Source organism: Haliotis asinina, chromosome 1 (assembly GCF_037392515.1).
Source record: "Haliotis asinina isolate JCU_RB_2024 chromosome 1, JCU_Hal_asi_v2, whole genome shotgun sequence".
NCBI lineage: Eukaryota > Metazoa > Mollusca > Gastropoda > Lepetellida > Haliotidae > Haliotis > Haliotis asinina.
In genome coordinates, this window is record NC_090280.1 from 17,493,090 (window position 1) to 17,514,431 (window position 21,342).

Consider the following 21,342-nt stretch of genomic DNA (forward strand, 5'->3'; position numbering starts at 1 on the left):
TCCGAAATCAGGGTATGCACCGACGCCATTTGCTGCTGTAACAAAGACGAAAGTAAATCAAATGTTAATGGTTGCGAGGGTTCAGTGGGAGGTGCTGCGGAGGTAGAAGCCACCGCTGGAGGTGGAGCCGAAGTACCCTTCGCTGGTTTTGCCGTATCCCCCCCCGAGACTGAAGCCGAAGACGCCTTCTTAATATCTTTTTTGGCTTTTTTTGAAGGCAGCTCCTGAGCCCAAATATCCCCCCCTCCCTGCCTGGATCAAAGATCTATAAAAGATCAAGTCTGCATGACGGGATTTTTGAGCCCCTGGGGGAAAAGTCCTGACATACGGTGCATCCTTGCTCGTCGTGAGCTTCCTCCGCCAAGCAACACAGGCACAGAATATGCTTATCCCTCGGGGGGAGTTTTGCGTTACAAGTAGCACACCCCTTGAACTGGAAAAAACTGAACCGTGCTATGATTAATAGCAAGGCCCGTTAATCCAACAAACACATGAGTATTTAACAGAAACAATAATACGCACTGGCGATATTTAACCGTTAAATAATAAGAAAGCTATTTATGAAAACATACAATAGCATATAAGGATTTCTTTACCATGGAAAAGAAAGGTAAAAAACCATACAAATATCCGGTTTGTATCTATACATATGGAAATTAATTAAGCAACACCAAATTCAAAGACACATAAAAACTTAACAAAGTTTAACGAAGTAATTTTGATGATTGATTATTCAATTTTGATGTATTGACATACAGCATGAGCTTTTCATGGGTTGATATGACGCGCGTGAAGCTTGCACAGCGCACGTGCATTGCTTTAACCTCAACTTTCGAAAAATGCACTTTTTCCCTGGGGTGTTTACAAGCGCAGGTTGTCGATTGCATTCGGTTTTTCATTCATTTCAATGTCATGGCACGTAGGAAATTATCAGAGGCCACTCGTTGGCAAATAATCGGCATGAGGAATGCTGGTATGTCTCTAAGACAAATCGGGACTCAAATCGGACGACATCATTCCATAATTTCAAAACTTTTGAAAAAATACCGGGCCACTAATGAAGTTAAAGACCTGCCTAGACCAGGAAGACCCAGGAAGACCACAGTCCGGGAGGACAGAGCTTTACTGAGACTTGTACGGCGCAGGTCCTTCGACTCGAGCTCTCGGTTGAGACAGGAGTGGCTTCCAGGGAGACCCATCTCGAACAGGACTGTTCGGAATCGTCTGAAAGCTGCAGGATACCGGGCAAGGAGGCCAATCAAGCGACCCAGACTGTCTCCAGCCCATAAGGCAGCCCGACTGGCCTGGTGTAATGACCGTTTGCACTGGAACATTGCCTCTTGGAGGAAGGTCCATTTCTCAGATGAGAGCCGGTTCTTGCTGCACATGGTGGACGGTCGTACTCGGGTCTGGAGGCAGAGGAACACAGCAATGGCTCCACGGAACATCCAGGAGACTGTGGCCTTTGGGGGAGGTTCCGTTATGGTATGGGGGTGCATTTCCATGAACTGCAAGTTGGATATCATTACCATCCGTGGCAACCTTAACGGTGTTCGTTACCAACAGGAGGTTCTTGACAGGGCTGTGGTACCTCATTTTGAGAACCATCCTCTGGCAACGAGACCCATATTTATGGACGACAATGCTAGACCTCACAGGGCGCATGCTGTAAATGATTTTTTGCGGCAAAATGCAATTGACAGAATTCCATGGCCTGCCATGAGCCCTGACCTCAACCCCATTGAACATTTGTGGGACTTTATTGGCCGTCGTGTGAGGCAGAGAGACCCACCAGTCCATAATCTCAACGAATTGACGGCTGCCCTGCATGAGGAGTGGAACAGGATCCCCCAGAATCAGATCCGGAGACTCATCCAAGGAATGAGGAGGCGTCTGGAATCGGTGGTGCGTGCGCAGGGAGGACACACTAGATATTGATGAAAGTCGGTGTGCAGACTCTCAGATGACTGTTCTTTCTTTCCATGTGACATTTGTGTTAATACACCTGACAACAACGTCTGTGGATGAATAGTAAATTGTGTCCATTTTTTCATGAATTTAAGACAGTTTTAAGAATTTGGATTTCGTTGCAATAAAGCAAAGTCTTGATACTTTTTCCCTTTAAGTTGTTTGTCAGAGATCGTCTGTTGAATAAAAAAGTGTCAAACTATATCAACCCGGCATATTTTGATTGTCAGAACACTTCAAAGTTGCTCCAATAGAAAAAATTGGGGTGTTGCTTGATTAATTTCCAGGTGTATAAAACCACCTAAAAGAATAGGCAGAAGAAATAACCACCAGGTACGTGCCGCCCGCCATCTTGTCAGCCACATGGCTGAAGACCACGGTAGCCACGGAAAATTACAACATTTCATGAATGAAAAAGAGTGAAATGTGCATTCCTAATACCGCCCGTGCGTTAAAAAGGAACCATACATACGGTTTTCGTAGCTTTCTCACTCATTTCTCTTCAATTCGTAGGTTCTGGCTCTAAATATGAGAGCTTGCTGATGGACGACTGTCCTCAATGACGACAGCATGAAAAGTGAGGTATGAGGTACACGGCGAGAGTTACCTGCTCTTGGCTGTTAAGGGGCCCGGGTGGGGGCCCTGTAGGGGTGGTCTCACAAGACAAAAACGAGTTTTTTGTTTTGTAAAATATTTATTCAATATTGTTACAACTGTCGTAGGCATTTTTAAATGGACATTTTAATGCTATATATGTACCCCAAGGAGGACTTCTTCTGAAAAAGAATCAGCAAGTCTGACCACCTGATCCTATTAGTCGCCTCTTACGACAAGCACAGTCACTTTTTATGGCAAGCATGGTTTGCTGAAGGCCTCGTCTACACCGAACCTTCACCAGTCTAAGGAGTTGGATGACATGAGTGAAGTGTCGAGGAGCTGGAAGAAGTGTTAGTGTCAAGGGGTTGGAAGAAGTGTCAAGGGGTTGGAAGAAGTGTCAGTGTCAAGGGGTTGGAAGAAGTGTCGAGGAGCTGGAAGAAGTGTCAGTGTCAAGGGGTTGGAAGACGAGTCAAGGGGTGGGACGAAGCGTACAAACTTTGGAAACCGTGCACAAGGCGATAAGACATACCTTGGTCTGTCTCAATGGAGACCACAGGACCAACTGGACAGCCTTCCACTGTTCCCACTCTGAAGAAGTAACGTTCACATGCCTGAAGCCCAGAGATGAAGCTCTCCTTCACTGGTCGCAGAGGCTTCCTCATGGCATGCTGCAAGAACTCCTGCAGACCCATCTCTCTGTGCACCATGTAATACACGATGTGGGACTGAAGGAGAACACACACCCTTGTGACCTCAACTTTTAGTAAGCTAGTGAGCATGACTGTATGCCACATATAGCAATATCACAGCAATATTTTAAGTTAAGAGAAAATGGCAAAATTATTGATGGTTTAATTATTTACAGACCACCCATAAAAGCTGAGATATTGCTGAGTGCAGCATTAACGGACAACCAGCCACAACAAGCTGAGCCACGAAACGTCTGACAGTATTTTCAAGGAATATTCATCCCAACACAACTTTGGGGCAGTAAAAGTATGCCGTCCCCATCCCAACCACAGCACGTCAAAACAAAACCGACCTTTCAGAACCTTTCAAACAGGAAGCAAAGTGTTTCCTGTCAAAAAAATATACTATGCTATATATTTCAACATACATGGCAGAAGAGTGAGTACTAGCCTACACAGAATATCCATAAAAATAGTCCTCATTCTTTAGGCCAATAAGCATATGAAATAAGAGACAAGCAATAGAAGCTCTGTTCTTCCTAATGCCAGGACTCAATGGTAAAACTACTCTGTCCAAGGATACCTAAAAGGAGAACTTACTCTCTTTGCTTCAGCTGCGGGGAACCGGATGTTGACCTGGGTGGCATCAGACTTAGTGATGTTGACATTTTTGGGTGCCAGGACCTTGTTTCCTGCATCAGCAAGTAACCAATGAGATTATTTTAAACAGACCAGGAAGAAGCATATACAAAGATTGAATGAAACCTCTCAAAATTGTCATTCGTTGGGACTGGCAAAAAATGCTGGTAAAAAGGCTGTGCTGGTTTAGAGAAGTTTTTCCTTCCATTCACTTGACTGGTTGAGCCATACTGACACAGTGAGCTAACTGACACTCACAAATAAATTGTGACAAATGGTGACATGACAATAAATTTATAATACAAGTGACATGTGTCACTCACAAATTTAACTCCTCTACCTAGGCCTAATCCTTATCCATATTCCTTTTATCAGGCAACATCAATGAGCTTAATGGCGATGGTAATCCATTGTTATTATCAGGCAACATCAATGAGCTTAATGCTGATGGTAATCCATTGTTATTATGTTCAGCCAATCAACAGGAGTGCCGACATACTGGATGCCAGATGTGTGGTCTTTGTTGTGATGGAATACAGACTAGACTGATACTGGATTAAAGGGTTGGTAAATGATCATAAATCAACTATCTTCTGTCTGGCATAATTCTTGTGCCAATATTGAGAGAATGGAGGGCTGCCGATTTAGAGGACTTCCACTATAATATTTTATCATGCTACTATTTGAAGTTAAGCAACACTGAGTATGGAGAGTCCTTGGGTGGCTGACCGGGTTTGGCAGCTTGACTCCTGAGGGTTTCCAGGACTTTTTGGTCCTGTCCCACAACAAAGCACATGTGATACATGTGGTCTCCCCTTCGGCAAGTGAGTTTGTTCAAAATTGCCTCTGTTCACCCAGCAGAAAATGGGTACCTGGTGAAATAGGTCATGAGACTAATAACCCTCTAGCTCCTTACACGCAGCTTGGGTTATCAGGGGTAATAATGTGTTAGCACTGTGAGCATGTACGAGTATGTGGAAAAGGTGCGGTATAAATAGTCATTATTATTACATGACACACTTCAGAAGGCATGTGGTACTCTACACCTTCTTGACATACTTATAGGCAAGTACCTTCAGTGTTCTTGTAGACGACCTGTGATGGCACCCCAGGTCCGGCCTTGAAGATTGGCTGCACGATGAAGGAGTAGGCTGTCCCAGGGCAGAGATGTGTGACTGAAAGAAGATCAGTCAAGTCATCAAGTCATCACCATACTTTTGGAGTATGATTTGGTTTAACAATATTTCAAACGTAATTGGGAGTGTGAGCTCAAAATGGAGTGAAAGATGTGTCCCACTTGGGTGAAACAAATAGGTCCCCCTCTGCAGATTTCTTCAACAAGAGCTATCTCCCCTCATATGTTACACTGGTGTCCCCCACTGTGATATTGCTGGAATATTGCTAAAAGTGGCGTAAATCTATACTCACACACTCACTCACTCATGTTACAGTGGCATTCTTCAAGCAGAGCTATCTAATCTGAATAAGTAATGAATCCTCTACAGATTACTAACATATGACAGTAGGATTTTTTAATGAGTTATCAACCCTGTTCTCTTGACTGAGAATTCACATGTGTAAGCAGTGTTCACGAATAGCATCTGACCCTCTGGCAAATCTGGTAGATTCACCAGTGGTCAGGTAGAAATCACCAACTCGCCAGCCCCAGTGTCTGACTGATTATTTCACAATGTCTTTGTGTGAAGTTGTTATTTGCATCATGTGACACTTGCTTGCTGTATAAAAATTTTGTGTTTGTTATCATATAATGTTAATAATTTCAATGCCATTGCAAATTATGAGAAATGCTAAATCTGAAATGTTTGTCTAACTTTATTCTATGGTTCCTGTGAATTTTCAGTGGGTCAGACAGAAATCTGGAACTTACAGCACCCAATGTCCTGTTACTTTGAAACACCATTGTGAACTCTGTGTAAGTTGTTTCTCCTGGATTAGGTGTTATCCCCTCTAGTGACAACTCATATACTACAGTTACAATCATCCAAAGTGAGTTATCTCCACTATATGAGATAATTCCCCCTCTACTAATAACTTGCTTGTCATATTCAACACAAGTTATCCCCCTTGACACTTTGTCCAACAGTGAATGTGGTATTTAACAAGAATCATCTCCCCTGCATGAGTTATCGACCACTCCCAGTACCAATTCACATGCTACTGAGTTCTCTCCCCTGTGTGAGTTATTCTCCATGCTCCTGTGACTATTCATGAAACGGTTATCCCCAGATCGTATGAGTTATCTACCCTTCTCTGTGACAAATCACATGCCAAAGAATTATCTCCCCTGTATGAGTTATCTTCCCCTCCCAGTGACAACTCACATTTCACAGATGCAGTCTTCACCGTTTTCTTTGTCTCCATGTCATCATCATACGAAGACAGCTTGTGCCGCATGGTTGCCACATATGAGACGACGCCTTTGATTGGTGTCCATGACAGTGTGATGCTGGTACTATTTGACTTGGTTACTTTGAGATCTTGCACTGGCTTCCAGTTCTGGTGTTGGAAGGTGATGCTGGTTTTATTGGTGGGGTTGCTTTCTCCTCCATCAGACACAGCAGTCACCTGTAGAGACAACATTGAAGAACTTCCTCACTCAGTTTCTTGTTTATCATCACACTCTTACGAAAATAATCCACTGGCTGACATTACCTTTCAACGCCATGCATCAACCAAGTGAGCTAAACTCACCATCCATTCCTCCTTACAAAAAGCATCAACACAAAAAGTTGGTTGGTTGGTTGGTTGGTTGGTTGGCTGGTTGGCTGGTTGGCTGGTTCTTTAATGCCACTCTCAGAAGTATGCCACCTATATGGACGTATATACTAAGAAAGTGTAATCCCAAATATGACATAATGTTACGTTCAACCACTTACCAAAAGGCATAGTGTAATCATAGCCAATTTACCCATATCAAGGGGTACACAAAGTACACAATCTAGACTACCAGTTGTCTGACTTCCACTTTTGTCAAAGTCGCGGTGGCTGAGCTGGCTCAGTGGTTGACTTTGAGTACTGGCGATTAGATGCCTAACTCTTTGGGTGCGGGTTCGAATCCCAGATGTGACTCAACCTATAAAGTACTAAAATTTGTACTTTACTAAGAGAGTGTAAACCCAAATATGACATATGTTAATTATGTAGGTGGACTGTAAAATAATCAAGTCTGGACCAGACCATCCCTTGATCAAGAGCATGATTGGTACATGTGTGGCTGTCACTCACTAACACACAGCTCTGATCTTACCGGTAAACATGGCTGTCAATCAATAACACACAGCTCTCATTGGTAATCACAGATGACAATCACTCACACCCAGCTCTGATTGGTTCATCCAACTGTGACTCACCCAGATAATGTAGTGATGGTGTTTCTCCAGCTGGGAGGAGGTCAGGGTGTAGGAGTACTGTCTCCTGGTAGTGGCACTTGTTGTAGGAATAATCTCCATCCTGTCACCAGTCTGGGCAGTGTCCTTGTAGTGCAGCTAAGGAACAAAAGTTAACATTGCTTACAAAGCCAGAGTATCACATAAAGTCCATCCAACCAACAATGATAAGCTAGATTTCTGACTGATGATCTAAATTTACAGCTAGCCAGCCTGAAGGACTGGTTAAAAAGTTCAGATGTTCCATTCATCTGAATAACTTCACCACATCTTGGTTTCTGGTTTGGTTAAATAATTTGGGCTTACTTCATACACTGATAAAACTTGTGGTGGTGTGGTTATAGGGGTGTGACTGAGTGTGACATAGGTCTACCTACCCTGTACTGATACACACCTCTGGACAGAGGTGGGGGGGGAGAGGTTGTGTGTGACATAGATCCACCTACCCTGTACTGATACACAGCCTCCGGACGGAGGTGGGGTGCCTTCCACTGGACTACCACCTGCAGACTGTCTCCCTTCCACATGTGACACAAGAACTGGGTGGGTACTCCGGGCTCTGAAAGTACATGCTGTGAGTAAGTCTGGAAACATCCAAGGTTTGACAGTATTTCAGTCATATTAAGTGAAGCAAGTCCTTGATACTAAAGACATCTTCAAACATTCTGATCCTGACCCAGACTGAAAACATGTCTCTCCACAATCAACCACAAATACTCAAAACAATATCACAGTGGGGGAGAAAAGAAATGGGATTCACAACATAAACCTTTGTGGGGAATTAAGCCGAATCTTCAGTGAGACAAGTGAATGCTTTACCCACTGGACTACCCCATGACTTGTGACATACAAGAACACTCAGTGGACATGTAACATCTCTAGAATGCTCATGTCTGAGATAAAAAACAAGAGTCCTCAGAAGATGACCCCCCACATATTTGAAAGGATAAATCATCTGACAGTTACTTGATGTTTTTTTAGACTAAGTTTGAATTGTTTCCATGGAAATCATGAAAAGTATAAATGCCATATATCTGTAAACAGCTAAAGGCACAAGTTCAAGATCTGTCTCATATATCAGCCAAGATCTGTTGAAAGATATCAAATGGTTTTCGAGTTGTGCTCCGGAAACAAAGCCCATCCCTCCCTTTTGAGACTAGGTCCCAAACGTTTCCATGGAAAATGGGAAAATGATGAATCACAAAAACCTGTAAATCACAGAAGGCACCACTTTGGGATCTGCCTCACATATCTGCCAAGTTTTGCAGAGAGACATTTAGAAGTTTTTGAGTTCTGCTCTGGAAATGAAGCCCATCCCTCTACTCTGAGACAAAGTCTGAATCGTTTCCATGATAAATCACAAAAACCTGCAAAAGGCACCACTTTGGGGTCTGCCACACATATCTACCAAGTTTTGCTGACAGATAGTAAAACGTTTTTGAGTTGTTCTCCGGAAACGAAACGCACCTCTCACTTTTGAGACTAAGCCCAAAACGTTTCCATGGAATCCCTGAGAGAATAAATCACAAAAACCTGTAAATACCAAAAAGGCACCCCATTACATTCTGACTGGTATATCTACCAAATTTTGCAGAAAAATATATAACGGTTTATGAGTTCTGCTCCGGAAATGAAGCCCATCCCTTGAGACTAAGTTCGAAACTTTTCCATGGAAACCCAGAAAATAATAAATCACAAAAACCTGTAAATACCAAAAGGCACAATGTTACGTTCTGACTGGTATATCTACCAAATTTTGCAGAAAAATACTGAACAGTTTTTTAGTTCTGCTCCAGAAACGAAGCCCACCCAACCATTAGGCTAACACCAAAACGTTCCATAGAAAAACAAAAATAATAAAAATGCCAAAAATCTGTAAATAGCTAAAGGCACAACCACAGGTTCAGATTATTATATCAATCAATTCTGACCTAAGAATATTGAACGGTTTTGGGGTTATGCTCTGGAACCAAAATGTTTACAGATGGACAGACAGACAAGGCGTGGACGATTAAAAGAACAAAATCAAATCTTATGCATATTTAAAAGACCATTTTAGAAGCAATATTTAAAATATCAAAATAATAACAAAGAAACCAGGGCAACCAAAACAAGCCAATGCTTACATTCCTCTTAATGAGTTATCATCCCTCCTTGAGTGTTTACCCCTTACTCACTTCCTTCCAGTGTTGTGACAGCAAGAACGTTGGAGTGCCGATGGATCAGTGCACCTTCTTTCTCATACACAGCCACCTTGTACGTTGTGACAGGTTGCAGATGCTTCAGAGTGAACTGTGTCACATCATGCACTGTTCTGTTGAACCACTTGGTACTGTCGGTAGTGTCTCTGGAACCAAAACAGAGTGAGTGAAAGAGCGAGCGAGCAAGCAAGGCAATATCATTTTACGCAACAAGCAAATGACTCAGCCACTAGGCTACCACACACTGTGTGCACTAAATTAGGAGTGAGTAAGTAAAGGTAGTACACCACTTGTATCAATGTTCCAGCAATATAACAGAGGGGATGGGAGGGGAGACACAAGAAATGGGCTTCACATATTGTATCCATGGCTGGAATTGCAGATGGATTCTTGACTTAATGAACTAACAATAAAATCAGACAAGCATTAATATACTTGGTCCATACTTGTACTTACAGACATGAGACAATAAACTGTGTTCCTGATTTCAATTTTTCTCTGGAATTCCAGGTGACCGTGATGTTTTCATTGGAAGCACTCGCTGACACTGATAACCGATTGGCGGCTGTAACAGATAAAAGACAGAGACAATTAGTACTGATAAACAGCTGACTCCATATTGATAAAGTATAACCACTGCTAAAAATACTGATAAACAGCTGACACCATTCTGAAAAACAGCAGACTTCACATATATATTTACAGCTTACCTAGCATAGCCGCTTATGCAATATTCCAGCAATATCATGGCAGGGGGAACCAGGAAAAGGCTTACTGTGCCCATATGTTGAATCAAACCCGTACCCTGGGCCAGAGAACACTTTAAAAACTTCGCTATCCAACACCATCACTGGCCTCCTGAAGGACCATGATACAGTTTAACGTGGATACCTGACTCCAAGAGTATATTGATGCATGGTTAACTAGTCCAGTTTTTGTTTCTTAACTGTTGCATATACAAGCTGCATGTTTAATGCCTGTGGGATTATACAACATACCTGCTGTGCAGATGGGAAGGTTCTCATCAGCCTGATCCATGCAGTCAGTCTTTCCATCACACACGTACAACCACAAGATGCAGGTTTTCTCCTGGGGACACTGGAAGAACTTGTCAGGGTGCTGGCAGGTGCTTGATGGGGGCAGCGGACTCACTGGAGGGAACATTGAATGATTAAATGATTGAATGATTGATTGCTTGATTGACTGACTGTCCAATCGATTAATTGATTTGTTGCTTGATGCACGAGTACTTGAGTATATATGTATGTGGGATTGATCAGGAGAGAGTGATGGGTGGATGGATGGATTTCTGCCAGAATACTTGAGTTAAGTGGGATTGACAGGTGATGGATGGAAGGATGGAAGGATGGATGGATGTTGGATTGTTGATTGGTCCATGAGTACTTGAGTTTAAGTTGGATAGGAGAGTTTGGTTAGGCTTTACTAACATTTCAATGGCATAAGTGTCTTGACATTTAGTCATTAAGTGAGGGAGTGAGGGTCTGCTGGTCAGTTTAATGTCTGGAGGATCCCCAAATAATGAATTTTGTTGTTTATGAATAATGATATGACTGAAGCATTGGTTTGAACATATCATCACAGGATTCTGGCATGTCAAGGGAAACAACTCTGCACAGCAGTTCCTCCGACAAGTTAGATATTGTTTACACGATGCCATTTAGAAAGTGGTCAAATGCAACATATGTCATATTTGGGATTTCACTTTCTTAGTAAAGTACAAATTCTAGTACTTATTTTTCGGTTGAGTCCCATCCGGGATTCGAACCCGCACCCTCAGAGTCAGGCACCTAATCGCCAGCACACAAAGTCAGTCACCTAGCCCCCTCAGCCACCGCGACTTCCACAAAATGAAAGTCGGACAACTGGTAGTCTAGACTACGTACTTTGTGTACCCCTCTGATGAGTGTAAATTGGCACGGCTCCCACGGCCGAAAGCTATGATTACACGATGCCATTTAGAAAGTGGTCAAATGCAACATATGTCATATTTGGGATTTCACTTTCTTAGTAAAGTACAAATTCTAGTACTTATTTTTCGGTTGAGTCCCATCCGGGATTCGAACCCGCACCCTCAGAGTCAGGCACCTAATCGCCAGCACACAAAGTCAGTCGCCTAGCCCGCTCAGCCACCGCGACTTCCACAAAATGAAAGTCGGACAACTGGTAGTCTAGACTACGTACTTTGTGTACCCCTCTGATGAGTGTAAATTGGCACGGCTCCCACGGCCGAAAGCTATGATTACACGATGCCATTTAGAAAGTGGTCAAATGCAACATATGTCATATTTGGGATTTCACTTTCTTAGTAAAGTACAAATTCTAGTACTTATTTTTCGGTTGAGTCCCATCCGGGATTCGAACCCGCACCCTCAGAGTCAGGCACCTAATCGCCAGCACACAAAGTCAGTCGCCTAGCCCCCTCAGCCACCGCGACTTCCACAAAATGAAAGTCGGACAACTGGTAGTCTAGACTACGTACTTTGTGTACCCCTCTGATGAGTGTAAATTGGCACGGCTCCCACGGCCGAAAGCTATGATTACACGATGCCATTTAGAAAGTGGTCAAATGCAACATATGTCATATTTGGGATTTCACTTTCTTAGTAAAGTACAAATTCTAGTACTTATTTTTCGGTTGAGTCCCATCCGGGATTCGAACCCGCACCCTCAGAGTCAGGCACCTATTCGCCAGCACACAAAGTCAGTCGCCTAGCCCGCTCAGCCACCGCGACTTCCACAAAATGAAAGTCGGACAACTGGTAGTCTAGACTACGTACTTTGTGTACCCCTCTGATGAGTGTAAATTGGCACGGCTCCCACGGCCGAAAGCTATGATTACACGATGCCATTTAGAAAGTGGTCAAATGCAACATATGTCATATTTGGGATTTCACTTTCTTAGTAAAGTACAAATTCTAGTACTTATTTTTCGGTTGAGTCCCATCCGGGATTCAAACCCGCACCCTCAGAGTCAGGCACCTAATCGCCAGCACACAAAGTCAGTCGCCTAGCCCGCTCAGCCACCGCGACTTCCACAAAATGAAAGTCGGACAACTGGTAGTCTAGACTACGTACTTTGTGTACCCCTCTGATGAGTGTAAATTGGCACGGCTCCCACGGCCGAAAGCTATGATTACACGATGCCATTTAGAAAGTGGTCAAATGCAACATATGTCATATTTGGGATTTCACTTTCTTAGTAAAGTACAAATTCTAGTACTTATTTTTCGGTTGAGTCCCATCCGGGATTCGAACCCGCACCCTCAGAGTCAGGCACCTAATCGCCAGCACACAAAGTCAGTCGCCTAGCCCGCTCAGCCACAAAGTACGTAGTCTAGACTACCAGTTGTCCGACTTTCATTTTGTGGAAGTCGCGGTGGCTGAGCGGGCTAGGCGACTGACTTTGTGTGCTGGCGATTAGGTGCCTGACTCTGAGGGTGCGGGTTCGAATCCCGGATGGGACTCAACCGAAAAATAAGTACTAGAATTTGTACTTTACTAAGAAAGTGAAATCCCAAATATGACATATGTTGCAAGTTAGATATTGTACACAAAGAACAGTATGTTTAGGTTTTAACAGTGAAATCTGATTTTCCTGAGACCAGAGAAATGTCATCGGAAATGTCATATTGTGAAATATGTCTTTCTGGGTGTACTGTAAGATATCGTTTCTTTTCTGAGGTACAGATGATAAATGTTGGTGAGCTGCTCACTTGTTGTGTTGGTAGCACAGCCATTCTCATCAGAATGATCCGGACAGTCCACTATTCCGTCACACACTTGTCCTTGTGTGACACAGCCATAGGAGTAGGTGCACTTGAACTGATCGGAATCACACACCAACCCGCCTGCAACAGTTGAGAGGAAGTGAGTGAGTATAGTTTTACGCCACTCTCCATTCCTGCAATATGTCATGGGGGACACCAGAAATTGTGAAATTGCTTCACACATTGTAGTGAGTGAGTCTAGTTTTACGCCATTTTCTGTATATTCCTACAATACCATGGCAGGTACACCAGGAATGGGTTCACACACTGTACCCATGTGGGAAATCAAACCAATCTTTCTGCATGACGAGTGATCACTTTAACTAGTAGGTTACCTCATCACTCCTCTATAACTGAGAAATATTCTGGGACGTAAAGATCAGCAAACATCTGTGCAGGTGACACACAATGTATTCAGGAATTGGTGGTGAGGGGAGGACCCTCTCACATTGTTTTTATGGAGTATGGTGAATTGAGTGAGTTTAGTTTTAAGCTGCACTCAGAAACTTTCCTTCTATATGGTGGTGGTCGGTAAATAATCGAGTCTGGCCCAGACAATCAAGTGATCAATAGTATGAGAATCGATCTACACATCTGGCATATGATGACATGTCAACCAAGTCAGCGAGCCTGACCACCCAATCTCATTAGTTGCCTATTATGACAAGCATGGGTTACTGAAAATCAATTCTAAAAAAACTTCAGGCAACATTATGTAAGTATTCAGGATACACTTTTTCAAGCATTTCCTGGGACTGTTTTCAATTTTCTATTCATTCAAAGCACCTTTATCCAGTGAGTGAGTGAGTTTGGATTTCCAGCAACAACACAGCAGGAGACACCAGAAATGGGCTTCACACATTCCACCAACGATGGAAATAGGACCCAGGTCTTTGGTATGACAAGCGGCTACTTTAACCTGATGGCTACCCTACAACCTTATTCAGAATATGAAAGGGTTGTTCCTTGTGTCTTACGTTCAGGACAGTTAAACAAATGTACAGATGTGACAAGTTCAAAAGTTTCCTATTACAACCCCATCCCACCTACCCCGACCATTCCTCCCAATCATACAAGATAGTAAACATTCTGTGTGAAACATAGGAATCCATCGCTTCCGAACAGAGGACTGATGTGTCTGGTGCAGTTCAGTTTGTATCTTCTCCACATCCACCTGTTTGTAACCTGGGTTTGTACAAATTATCACCTACCAAAAAATAGCAAGAAACATACAACTTTATGGATTACAACTTCTTGTCTATTATGTTGAGCGACTTTTTCATGCCGATTCTTACATCGTTATCAAGCTTAATAAAGCTGCATGTTTCATTTTTGACTCACCAACTTATAGAATGCCCATCAAACAAGTACCAAAAATAGGATCTATAATAATTTCAGTGTAAAACATAAGCAGTTGAACAAACAGACATTGTCATCAATATCCCGTGCAATGGTAAAACACCCTTCTTGAATATGTCTACTAGTTATGATGATGTCAAATATTTTGGCATGTATATAGCGAAGTGGAAGGACAGTATTGAAAGGTTTTCAGGTTCTTGTGCAAAAAAATAGGCAGGCTACCATCAAATTCATTCCAAGTCAAACATGTTGCCATGGAAGTGCAAAAAAAATTTTTTTTTCAGAAATCTAAAACTACCAAAGGGCATTAGTACACAATCAGATATATGTGCCAAGTTTGTGGAAGAAATATTGAAGAGTTTTAAAACTGTGCTCTGGGAAACAAATATGCACACGGAAGTGCTAATGGGCAGAGTCCATTTTAATACCCCCGTAAAATGCATTTCGGGGGATAACAGATACAAGGTTGGTTGAATTTGGGACTGACCGTCGAAAGCCAATAACTTAGGCCTACATCACTGTGAGGGGAAAGTTTTGTTCTGCAATGGAGATGAATTAACACACATTATCATACCTTTTATGCATCGTCTTTTTCCGTTAAGTCATAACTAGACAAGTTTTGCTTAAGTTAGGGCAAACCACTGTTTCAAGACTTAAATGAGTTTAGGGCCTTTGCTTAGGGTAAAAGGCAGTGTCTGAAATAGTGTCTGCCTGGTGGCCCGTTGCTTGCTGGTTGCTTGACAGGCTTACAACTGTATTTAATAGCCAGCTCTGTGCGCCAATACATTTTCCAAGGGTATACATTTGACCATGCCTCTGACTACGGCATATATTTTGAAAATAATTTACAATTGTGGTAGCCAGATGATGTCTTTATAGTACATGATCAATCAAACTGTAACTCCTCAGATCAACCTAGCCATTTATCTAACACTACATGTGACAGGTCTGGAGAATGTTTTCTGCCAATGAATAAAGTCGTTCTTTTCTGATGGCAGTGACCACCATGTCATGGTTTTATTAAATTTGATTTTACATACGTTTAAGTTTACCTCGCTACAAGTAATTTTATTAATTACGTTTTTTGAAGGAGCTTCATACACTGTAAAAGGTTCATATTTCAGGCTTTTTCCAGTCTGCACAATCCTTGGTAAAACTCAAATCAAGTACTGTGTACTTACTGCAGTTGCGTTCATCCTCCCCACTGCTGCAATCCTCCATGCCGTCACACACCCATGAGTTCCTGATACACTTGGGTTCAGTGGTTGACGAGTAACACAAGAACTCAGAGGAGCTGCATGTCGTCTCTGAAACCGGCAACAATGACAATATAAACAAAACATTCACTTCCTGTCATGATGTTGGTGAAGAAGAAAGCCTGGGTATCACCTAAGACGGTAAGTCAAAAGATCCACTGAATAGAAGTGACATACCATTTTCAAAACATAAACAAACTGCTGCTAAATGCAAACTGCAATATACTGAACATCATGGCTTCTGGAAAGAGACTGGGATATTACCAGGAGAGGTAGAGGTGAAATAAGCAATAGTTACTTCTGCAGTAGCCTCCATAAAGTTGCCTCCCCTCTTACAACTCTTACACCTTCATGCATGCATGCACTCTTTCTTTGGCAGCTCCCATCTACCTGTTTAGTCTTCCTTCAACTACCTTGTCCCCTACTCCACATGTAGCCTCTACCCTAAACCCTAGTACCCTGTCCCTTACTCCATACGTAGCCTCTACACTAAACCCTAGTACCCTGTCCCTTACTCCATACATAGCCTCTACCCTAAACCCTAGTATCCTATCTCTTAGTCCCTGTGTAGCCTATAGTACTCCCATACCACCCTATCCCACTACTCCCTATGTAGCCTCTACCCCAAACCTAGTATCCTAAACATTAGTCCCTGTGTAGCCCATAGTACTCCCATACCACCCTATCCTTACACTCCAAGTAGCCTATTCACTACTGCCTATGTAGCCTCTACCCCAAACCTAGTATCCTAAACAATAGTCCCTGTGTAGCCCATAGTACTCCCATACCACCCTATCCTTACACTCCAAGTAGCCTATTCCCTACTGCCTATGTAGCCTCTACCCCAAACCTAGTATCCTAAACAATAGTCCCTGTGTAGCCTATAGTACTCCCATACCTCCCTATCCTTACACCCCAAGTAGCCTATTCCCTACTGCCTATGTAGCCTCTACCCCAAACCTAGTATCCTAAACAATAGTCCCTGTGTAGCCTATAGTACTCCCATACCACCCTATCCTTAGACCCCAAGTAGCCTATTCCCTACTGCCTATGTAGCCTCTACCCCAAACCTAGTATCCTAAACAATAGTCCCTGTGTAGCCTATAGTACTCCCATACCTCCCACTCCCCAAACCAGAGGTCTGTCCCTACCTCTCCTAGTAGCCTATGTCCCATACTAACCTAATAGCCTATCCTATTGTCCCCTAGTAGCCTGTCCCCACCTCTCCTAGTAGCCTGTCACCTTCTCTCCTAGTACCATGTCCCATACTAAACTAATAGCCTATCCTATTGTAACCTAGTAGCCTGTCCCCTGCTCTACATAGTAGTCTGTCACCTTCTCTCCTAGTAGCCTGTCCCCTGCTCTACATAGTAGCCTGTCCCCTTCTCTCCTAGTAGCCTGTCCCCTGCTCTCCCAGTAGCTTGTCCCTACTCCCCTAGTAGCCTGTCCCCTACTCTCCTAGTAGCTTGTCCCCTACTCCCCTAGTAGCCATTTCTGGTGTCTCCCAAAATGGTACTAACATTGCTAAAAGAGGTATAAACTCACTCCCTCACTTACTCCCATCTAGCATTTAACAACAAACAAACTCACCACAGCTGATTTCATCACTGCCATCGTAGCAGTCGTTCTTGTTGTCACAGTGCTGGCCTATGTTAATACACTGTCCACTTGTACAAGTCCACTGATAAGCGTTGCAGGTGCCTGGTCGTGGGGAAGTTGTGGTGCTCAGTATGTCCCCTGTCATAAACAAACATCACTCAGTTAAGTAATATACAAAACACTTTCTTGACAACAAGTTAGTTTACTGGTAAGTTAGTTGAAAGGACTGGTCACATGATATTCATGTTGCCATGTCAACCATGTACCATCTGTCCTCACTAGTAATGCAAAATCTCAACTGAACTGATAAAAATAATGCTAGGGTCATGAATTGGAATATGAAGAAAAGCCCCAACAATATTTAAAATGATTCAGACTCATGATCTGGCTCACAACTCTGCAGATCCAAATGACACAACTCTATAGAGCCAATTGACATATAACACTGCAGTACCAATCGACACAACTCTATAGAGCCAATTGACATATACCACTGCAGCACCAATCGACACAACTCTATAGAGCCAATTGACATATACCACTGCAGCACCTATCGACACAACTCTGCAGAACCTATCAAAACGCTCTACAGAGCCAATCAACACAACTCTGCAGAGTCTATCAACACAACTCTGCAGAGTCTATCAACACAACTCTGTAGTGTACTGGAGAAAAAAAAATAGCTTCAACAAAGAAGTTTTTCCCTACATGTCATCAAGGGCACTGATTGTTACCTCCAAGATACAGTCTTTGATAAACTCATCTGTCTGTCACACTCACCACAATCCACTTCATCCGAGTTGTCTCCACAATCGTTGAAGCCATCACACCTAGCAGCATGCCAGATACAGAAGGTGTTCTTGCACGTAAACTGCCAGGAATGACATGACGGTGGGACTGTTGAAGGTGCAGTAGTAGCAGTTGTTGCTGCAAACACAATAGTAGTAGCAGTTGTTGCTGCAAACACAACAGTGGTAGCAGTTGTTGCTGCAAACACAACAGTGGTAGCAGTTGTTGCTGCAAACACAACAGTGATAGCAGTTGTTGCTGCAAACACAACAGTAGTCGAAGTTATTGCTGCAAACACAACAGGTAGATCAACATTTGGAATCATTTGGTACCAGACTAGAAATCCTGTTTCTGAAAACACCAATGAACAATGATTCTTGTTTTGTTACATTGTTGTTTAAGACTGCCCTTAGAACTATTCCAGCTATATGGCAGGAGTCTGGAAACAATCAACTTAGGACCAGACAATCCAGTGATCATCATCAAAAGCACTGATCAATGTAACTACCAAATGATGTTAAGTGTAAACCAAGTCAGCTAGCCTGAGCATCTGATTGTTGCCTCTCACGACAATAATGGGTTACTGAAGACCAATTCTAATGATCTTCATGGATACCAGTTCCAGGGCATGTTGATCAAACTTGGATATGACCTGTTGCAGATGTAACACCTGAGGACAAGATGGATTCCTTGTGAGCAGGCTTCCATTCCATTTGTGCATGAGTATCACTGTTGGACTATGTGTGTGAATGTGCATGCATGTGCATGTGCGGAAGACAAGCACCAGTCTCACTTTCACAGTGCTCCTCATCGCTGCCATCAGCGCAGTCATTCTCCCCATCACAGATCCAGCTGAAGGAGACACACTGGTTGCCGGAGGCACACATGTGTCGCCAGGGTGGGCAGGTTGTCTGGCTGCAGTTGTGTTCATCGCTGTGGTCCTGGCAGTCGAAGATCCCATTGCAGTAAACCTGAGAGCTGACACACTCGCCGCTACCACACTTCTTCTCCCATGACCTACATGGAGCTGTGGGCAAAGTCGGACATTCAGTAGGGTCACATGACAAGAGGAAATGTGACTTTGGTTCTACCCTGCACTCAGAAATATTCTAGCAATATCTGCACTCAGCAATATTCCAGCAGTCTAGTAATAAGCAATTCTGGACCAGACAATCCAGTGAGCAGCATCATGAGCACTGATCTATACAAATAGGATAAGATAACGTGAGTCAAACAAGTCTGCAAAGCCTGACCACCAGATCCTGTTAGCCACCTCTTACCACAAACAAGAGTTTATGAATATTAATTCTAACTCAGATCTTCACGGGACAAGAATGTCAAACTTTATCCAGTTGGTCACAGGTCTTAAGCTGTCAAAATCTGATCAATGGTGACTGTGATCTATTCCATAGTGAAAGTATATACTCACTGAACACATACATATCACACTGAGAACAGATCATTCTAACTGCAAAAATGTTAAATGTCCTGAGCTCCATTAATAATACAATCACAAAAGTTGGATGAACCTGGCTTCCATACTTTAACCCAGACGGACTTAAAACAATCCCACTTTTACAATTACTAAGTGGAAGTTCCGCACTTCTAACAGAATGCAATATCTTATTACTCTCTAATCTGACCAAGAAAACAATTCTGTACAATAGAGTGAGTTTAGTTTTTCACCGCCTTAGGCAATGTTCCAGCAATATCAAGATGGGACACCTGAAATGGGCTTTGCACACTGTACACATGTGGGGATTTGAATCTTGTCCTTAGGCAGCATGAGCGAATGCCTTAATCACTTAATCAAGAAGCATTCATGCTTTCAAAACTGACAATAACACATTTTACTGAAATCCCAACCTTGTCTTTTGAGCAAAAACTTTTCAAGGCAGGGATCTACCCAAAGTCAAGATCAATGCAAGATTCATGACTATTTTTCACTACATCAAAACCATGACCTTGACCTTCGGTGACATATGAAAACATTCAACAAGTCCAAATTACCTCTGTGCAACAGTCAATAGAAAAATGTCTTGTAGCAGCAAACAAGTTTCAACAAAAACATCAGTTCACCTTAACTGGGCTGGTAATAAGTTTTTTCAACAACACTACTTCATTTATGTTTTTCATATTAAATTTCCAAACTGAAACGTCTGCACAGTTGTCAAAGTCATGCATTTTCTATCATAGCTTAACTCTCCATTCTACAGCAAAAGAAACTCAAGTTTCATAAAATGGAATCTCATTGAAGTAAGTGTTCATGTTTATGTCTTCTTAAACTGGACAAAAACCAGGTATTGCATTTCTTTTACTGTTCAGTGTTCATAATTGCTACTGACCCATAGTGGTGCAGTTTGCCTCATCCGAGTTATCGTGGCAATCATTGTCGTTGTCACACACCCACATTTTGGGAATACAGCGGTTGTTGTTACACTGGAACTTGTCGGCAGTGCAGTTGGGGTGATCTGAAATGGTGACAGATGGACATGCAGGGTAACATATCTCTCTCAATCTGTCCCTCTCTTCCCTTTCTCTAATGTATCTCCATTCTTCCCTCAGTCATGTCAATAAACACTTTATGCACAATAACTTGTTATTTCGTTTTGAAGCAGGACTGTTACATGTAGTGGAGAACATCAATATGAAGGATATATATATATACTGAAGGTATTAAGTGAGTGAGTGAGTGAGTGAGTGAGTGAGTGAGTGAGTGAGTGAGTGAGTGAGTGAGTTTAGTTATTTCACCACTTTTAGCAGTATTCCTGGATGTGGGGCTGGACACCAGAAATGGGCTTTACACATTGTACCCATGTGGGAATCAAACCTGGGGCCAGTTTCACAAAACTCTCGCAAGCCTAAGATCTCGTAACTTTTCTCGTAGCTCTTGTACCTGGCATACTGTAACATAGGAGGTGCAAATGCTACGAGAAAAGTTACGAGATCTTAGGCTTACGAGAGTTTTGTGAAACGGGCCCCTGGGTCTTTTGCATGACAAGAGAACGATTTAAGAAGGGTTTCTCACTACTCTGGATTTAAGGAAAAGA

At 42.7% G+C, this 21,342-nt stretch overlaps 1 protein-coding gene across 1 annotated transcript in view; it reads right to left on the minus strand.

The window, feature by feature from the left end:
* LOC137287698 (sortilin-related receptor-like) overlaps positions 1–21,342 on the minus strand; it is a 69,759-nt gene that overhangs the window by 26,056 nt on the left and 22,361 nt on the right. The window contains exons 23-37 of the mRNA XM_067820090.1: positions 20,638–20,763; positions 19,086–19,319; positions 18,284–18,430; positions 17,495–17,641; positions 15,830–15,955; positions 13,236–13,370; positions 10,500–10,652; positions 9,958–10,066; positions 9,478–9,647; positions 7,747–7,859; positions 7,265–7,399; positions 6,236–6,479; positions 4,967–5,068; positions 3,855–3,946; positions 3,095–3,290 (exon numbers count right to left, since the gene is read on the minus strand). Of these exons, the coding sequence (XP_067676191.1) occupies positions 3,095–3,290; positions 3,855–3,946; positions 4,967–5,068; positions 6,236–6,479; positions 7,265–7,399; positions 7,747–7,859; positions 9,478–9,647; positions 9,958–10,066; positions 10,500–10,652; positions 13,236–13,370; positions 15,830–15,955; positions 17,495–17,641; positions 18,284–18,430; positions 19,086–19,319; positions 20,638–20,763 (2,229 nt within the window). The remainder of the gene's footprint in view (positions 1–3,094; positions 3,291–3,854; positions 3,947–4,966; positions 5,069–6,235; positions 6,480–7,264; positions 7,400–7,746; positions 7,860–9,477; positions 9,648–9,957; positions 10,067–10,499; positions 10,653–13,235; positions 13,371–15,829; positions 15,956–17,494; positions 17,642–18,283; positions 18,431–19,085; positions 19,320–20,637; positions 20,764–21,342) is intronic.